This window comes from Tupaia chinensis, unplaced genomic scaffold, assembly GCF_000334495.1.
Source record: "Tupaia chinensis unplaced genomic scaffold, TupChi_1.0 Scaffold000605_1, whole genome shotgun sequence".
NCBI classification, from domain to species: Eukaryota; Metazoa; Chordata; class Mammalia; order Scandentia; family Tupaiidae; genus Tupaia; species Tupaia belangeri.
In genome coordinates, this window is record NW_006160123.1 from 526,669 (window position 1) to 533,410 (window position 6,742).

Sequence of the window (6,742 nt, forward strand, 5' to 3'; positions counted from 1 at the left end):
TCCCTATTTGAATACCTTTCATTTTATTCTTTTGTCTGATTGCATTGGCTAGGACTTCCAGTACTATATTGAAAAGGAGTGGAGAAAGTGGGCAGCCTTGTCTCGTTTCAGTTTTTAGTGGAAAAGTTTTTTTTCCCATTCAGCATAATATTAGCTATGGGTTTTTCATATATGGCTCTTACTGTGTTGAGAAAGGTCTCTTCTATGCTGATTTTGCTGAGAGTCTTAATCATGAAGAGATGTTGTATTTTATCAAATGCTTTTCCTATATCAGTTGATATGATCACATGGTTTTTATCCTTCCTTCTGTTAATATGGTGTATTACAATTATGGTTTTGCATATGTTGATGTATCCTTGCATCCCTGGAATAAAACCTACCTGGTTGTGGTGTATAATCTTTTTTATGTGTCGCTAGATACAATTGGCTAGTATCTTGTTGAGAATTTTTGCATTACATTCATCAGAGATATTGGTCTATACTTTCCTTTCTTTGTTATGTCCTTTGTCTGTTTTGGGGATGAGGGTGGTGGAGGCTTCATAAAATGAATTTGGGGAGGGTTCCCTTCCTTTTGGATCTTTAGAAGTAGTTTTGTGTAGAATTGGGGTTAGCTTTTCTTTAAAAGTTGTGTAAAATTCAGCAGTGAAGCCATTTTCTTTGTTGGGAGGTTGTTTATTACCGATTCAGTTTCGTTGCTTGTTAATTAATTAATTAATTGATGTTAATTAATCTACTCAGGCTTTCTGTGTCTTGGTAGACAGTATGTGTCCAGGAATTTATCATCACAGTCAGGTTTTCTTGTTTGTTGGTATATAGTTGCTCATAGTAATCTAATGATCTTTTGTATTTCTGTTGTAATATTGCCTGTTTCATTGAGAATTTGATGTTTCTTTTCTCTATTCTTAATTAGTTTAGTTACTGTATATCAATTTTGTTTATCTTCTTAAAGGATCAACTTTTGGTTTGTTTCATTTATTTTCTGTATAGTTGATGTATTCTCTATTTATTTCTGCTTGAATCTTTATTATTTCTTTTTGCTTAGAATTTTTGTTGTTGCTATTGTTTTTCCAGTTCCTTAAGGTGTGTTGTTAGGTCGTCTGTTTGCCACTTTTCCATCTTTTTCTTATGTACACTAATTGCTATGAACTTCCCTCTTATGACTACTTTTGTTGTGTCCCATAGGTTATGGAAACTCATGTACTCATTGGTTTCAATGAATCTTTTGATTTCAATCTTAATGTCTTCAGTGGTTGTGAAGTTATTCAGGAAGAGATTTTTAGTTTTGATATGTTTGCGTATTTTCGAGTTTTTTTTCCTGAAATTAATTTCTAGTTTAATTCCATCATGGTCGGAGAAAATGCTGATGTAGTTTCAATGCCTTTGGATTTGTAAAGGCTTTTTCTTTTTTTCTTTTTAAGAATTATTTTATTTAACTTTATTTATTTATTTATTTATTTATTTATTTAAACTTGACAGAGTGAGAGAGAGAGCAAGAGAGAAAGAGGGAAAGTGAGAAAGCAAGCTACCAGGTCTGGGACTCGAACTGCAGTTGGTCATCTGGGAGTCCAGTGCCCTTAACCACCACCTGCCAGCTCTTGTAAAGGCTTGTTTTGTGCCCTATTATGTGGTCAGTCTTCTAAAAGTTTCCATGCGGAGGTGTGAAAAATATATATTTGTGGTTGTTGGTCAAAAAGGTCTATAGATGTCTGTCAAGCTCATTTCATTTATAGTGGTATTTAGATACTGTATCTCTTTGCTTATTATTATTATTTTCTTTTGAGAGATTTTTGCTACAGGGCATGTGTGCTTGCCAGAGACCCAAAGAGAAACAGAGAGACGGAAAACAAGAAATCACTCCTCTGGGGAAATGGCCACAATCACCTCTCATCCATTCTCCTCCTGAGACCTTGGACATGCATACGCATGTGCCTGACCTGAGTTTCAAGCCTCCGGGTCTAGGACACGGACTGAGGTCGGCCATGGGAGAGTCCAGCAACGTAACCATTATGCCATCTGCTGGTCCCTCTCTTTGCTTATTTTTAACATTTTGATTCTTAATGACCTAATATTATCTTCATTTGCTGTTTTCTGCATTATATCTATAATAATTTTAATATATCAATATTGATGTTACTTCCAACAATAAAAGTATTAAATGTTTTTTAATCAATTATTTTTTTTAATTTATTTCTTCTTTTAAAAAAATTTATTTATTATTGTTATTTTTTAAATTTGCTATAGGGCACGTGTACTTACCAGAGAGAGTGAAAGTGAGAAAGCAAACCACCAGGTCCAGGACTCAAACCGTGGTCAGCCATGTGAGAGTTCAGCACCTCAAACACTATGCTACCTGCTCACCTCTAAATGCAACTTTAAGATGTATTTGTGGTTCTTTTTTTTTCCTTAAGATGTTTCTCAAGAGGAATGTACAATCAAAACATGTACTTTAAAGTCTCTAGAAGTGATTATTGTCTATGTCATTTTGTTGTAAACTGAGTATGTAGTAGGTTAGTTATTTCAGTTTTCTTTTAAATTTTTAGAAATTATTTCCCCCCACTACACATTTTTGTGTTTTTTGTTTTGTTTTGTTTTTTGATTGTTTTTTAAGGTCTTTGCATTTTGCAGGAGGGAGCATGTGCTCACCAGAGAGAGAGAGAGAGACAGTGAGAGAGAAAGTGATAAATTACCCCCCAAGTGGGGATGGCCACATTGCAACCCCTTCTTCATTTTCCTCCAGGGATTTTGGGCACACATGCATGCACATGTGCCTGGTGTGATTTTTAAGTTACCAATTCTGGTCTCCACCATGCGGGAATCTAGCACCTTAACCACCATGCCACCTGCTGACCCCACTGGACTTACACATAGTTGACCACAGTTCAGTTCAGAGACTCAGCAGCTTAAACTCATTTCAGGCAAGTATGCATCTATGTCCAAAATCCTGAGAGGAGAGTGGAGGAGAAGGGATTGTGGCATGGCCATCCCCCTCCAGGGAGTGATTTTCTGTTTCTCTTTCTCTGTCTCTCCAGCAAGCATACACACCATATAGCAAAAAAACTCTCAAAATGTAAAAGAAGGAATTGTGAAAGGGCACATGTACTTGCCAGAGAAGTAGGGAAGAGAGAAAGCACCACCCCAATGGGGCACAGCCATGGCATAATCCTTTTTCTCCTATTTCCCCATCCTGTTGGGATTTGGGGCCCACACATGTGCCAGCTTGTTTTTCAATCCAATGTAGGCAGAATTTTAACATGTGGGATCTGGCTGTTTTAACCGCTCGATAGTGGGCTGGCCGTCTTTTTTTTGATCGAAGTTTGTCTTTTAGTTGTCTTGAAGATGCCATTACTCAATATCTAAATAAAATGCTAAAATTATTGTATGTTGTATAAGGGAAAACTATGATTGTTTTACATAATATCTTTGAATGAAACCAACTGCTGATCTTAGATTTTGTAGATTGGTGAAATAAGAGTTATTTAGGATTTGGTCAGCCTTTTGTTATGCAAATGTAATGTGAGTGTTACTGATGGGTTGACTTTTCTGCGGAACTGGAAGCTATCTTTGATAGGCTGGATGGATTTAAAGGTATTTTTGATGATTACTTGTTGCTGCTGTTCTTTTAGTTTGAAGTATAGGAAATTTTTTTGTTACATGTAAAACATTTACATGGTTCGAAAATCAAAATTATTGAGTTGTTGGAAAAGTCTTGACATATTTTTTTCTATGTTTTTCTATGCAAAAGTGTGTCAGACTTTTCTGATGACCCAATATATGAGAAGATATATTCACAGAAGTCTGGCTTCTATCCTTATCTTCTTCCATCTTCTTTTTTTCTTTCTAGTGAGTAAACGTTGTTAAATAACCATCTGCAGGTCAAATTTGGCCAACTACTTTTTTTTAGGAACACAGCCACACTCATACACTCATATATTTTTTTTTTTTTGAAGAGGTTTTTGCTATAGGATGCGTGCGCTCGCCAGACAGACAGAGAAACAGAGAGACAGAAAGCGAGAAATCACCCATCAGGTGGGATGGCCACGCCGCAATCCCTTCTCCTCTGTTCTCCTCTCAGGATCTTGGGCACGCACACACACGCGCCCAGCATGAGTTTTAAGCCACCAGGTCCAGGACGCAAACTGCGGTTGACTACGTAGGAGTCCAGCGACATAGCCATTACGCTAACTGCTGGTCCCAACTCATACACTCATTTATGTACTTTTTTTTTTTTTTGTCAGAGGGCACATGTTCTCACCAGAAAGAGACAGAGACAGAGAGAGAGAAAGAGAAAGCACCTCTCCAATGTGGTGTGGTCATGCCATAATTCCTTCTCTTTCTTTTCTCCATTCTTTTGGGATTTGAGGCTTGGACACACACACATTCTGTGTTTTTCAAGCTGTTAAGACCAGGACTGGTCTCAAACTTCTTTCAACCATGTGGGAATTGGGAATTCATTCAGCCACGTGAGATCTGGGTAGGCCATGGAGGTGGCTAATGTTCTCTTTTTCTTACCATGTCATTATATGAGATTTGATCAACAGCCCTTTCCTACGTTCATTTTTCTTATGCATTTTACGTGTGTTTCTTAAGCTATACATGATGAGATACTTTAAATTACAGTCTATTAAACTGTAAGCTGTTGTATATGAAGTTTTAGGTACCCTATCTTTTTCTTTAGCAATATGTTGAACTTCAGGATAGTCATCTGTCTAGGTAGAGTGCCATTAATTCCATAGTTATCTTATAGTCTAGCAATTTCAACTATTGTAAGTAATATCCATGGTTTAACAAAGTCTTTGTAATGTCCAGCTTTTTTACTGGGCATCTTTAATAAAGTTAGGTGGGTTTTTTGGAGAGATTTTTGCTAAAGGGTGCATGCACTTGCCAGAGAGACAGAAAATAAGAAATCACCTCTGGGGGGGATGCCCACACTGCAATCCCTTCTCTTCCATTCTCTTCTTGGGATCTTGGGCATGCATGCACACGTGCCTGGTGTGAGTTTGAAGCTAATGGATCTGGGACTCGAACTGCAGTCGACTACATGGGAGTCCAGCGACATAGCCATTACATCATCTGCTAGTCCCAAGTTAGATTTTTTTTTTTTAAAATGTGTATTAAACAGTTTTTGGAACTGAGTTTATGAGTATTTATTTATTTATTTATTTTTATCTTTCCGACAAAGCAACCTAATTAATCATAGGATTAATCGAGTTTCTTGGTACTAGAATATTTATATTAATTAGTTAGTCCTGATGTGCTGTTGCTGTTTCTTTTGTTTTAGGTTAAATGGAAACCACCCTTGGGAGCTGGATGCCTGTGTAGACGTTCTACCATATCAGAGTATTGCAATGAGTGGGGGAGGAGAGCAGCCAGATATCCTCAGTGTTGGAATCCTGGTTAAAGAAAGATGGAAAGTGGTGAGTGTGTATGTCCCAATATGTGCAGGTGCGTGTGTACAGCAGGGTAATCATTGGTATTGTGTGTGTGTGTGTGTGTGTATTGGGGGTAATTTTTGGTATCTTGGAAAAAAATAGCTTTTCAATAAGAAGTAACACATTAATTGCTTATATTCCTAAAATAGGTATTTTCCTATGAGTAAGTTCTGTTTATGTTCTCATTTTTACTCTTGCTTCATATAATACTGAATTTTATTGACTTACAGTGGCTAATATTGACTAAAGAAAGTATACAGAGGGAAAGAACAGGTAAAAAAAATAGTATTAAAAAGTACAGGGAACCAGCAGTTAGCGTAATGGCTATATCGCTGGATTCCCACGTAGTCGACCGCGGTTCGTGTCCCGGACCCGGTGGCTTAAAAAACTCACGCCGGGCGCGTGTGCGTGCGTGCCCAAGATCCCGAGAGGAGAATGGAGGAGAAGGGATTGCGGCGTGACCATCCCCCCTAGGGGGTGATTTCTCGCTTTCTGTCTCTATGTCTCTCTCTGTCTGTCTGGCGAGCGCACGCGCCCTACAGTGAAAATCTCTCCAAAAAAAAAAAAAGTACAATGAACTGCTCCTTTTTATTTCATATAATTTTTATTAAGGGAAATTATAAGTATGCATAAAAATAGGGAGACTGATCTAATAAACTTTGAGAGAGAAGTCATGACCCAACTAAACCAGTCATCAGTTTATGGTGAATCTTGTTTTATCACTTTCACCTATTTGTGAGAATATTTTGAAGCAATCTTTTTTTTAGAAAGATTTTTGCTATTGGGTGCATGCACTTGCCAGAGAGAGTGCGACAGAGAGATAGAAAGCAAGAAATCACCCCTAATGGGGATGACCATGCCGCAATCCCTTCTCCTCCATTCTCCTCTCTGGATTTTGGGCACACACGCACATGCACCTGCCATGGTGAGTTTTAAGCTGCTGGATCTGGGACTCAAACCACAGTCGATTATGTGGGAGCCCAGCAATGTAACCAGTATGCCATCTGCTGGTCCCCTGAAATAATTTTTAACCTTAATATTCCTTTTGTGTATACTTTAGTATGTATCTCTAAAAGATAAAGACTTTAAGAAAAAACATAATCATAATACTATTATTAAGAATAATAATTTCTTAATATCACAAATCCTTTTAGTTTCCACATTTCCTTAATTGTTTTTAAATTATTTTTAATAATTTGAATCAATATCCAAATAAGATCTAGATTTTAAATTTACATGATAAAACTTAAGTTTTAAAAATTTCTATTGGGGCTGGCAGGTGGAGCAGGGGATAAAAGTGCTGGATTCCCCCA

General features: G+C 37.4%; 1 protein-coding gene across 4 annotated transcripts in view; it reads left to right on the forward strand.

Moving 5' to 3' along the window:
* The window catches only part of TTBK2 (tau tubulin kinase 2), a 173,262-nt gene that overhangs the window by 40,084 nt on the left and 126,436 nt on the right, over nucleotides 1-6,742 (forward strand). For all 4 annotated transcript variants that reach the window (XM_027775787.1, XM_006158634.3, XM_006158636.3 and 1 more), the window contains exon 2: nucleotides 5,279-5,414. In XM_027775787.1, coding sequence (XP_027631588.1) covers nucleotides 5,346-5,414 — 69 coding nt within the window. In that variant the 5' untranslated portion in view covers nucleotides 5,279-5,345. The remainder of the gene's footprint in view (nucleotides 1-5,278; nucleotides 5,415-6,742) is intronic.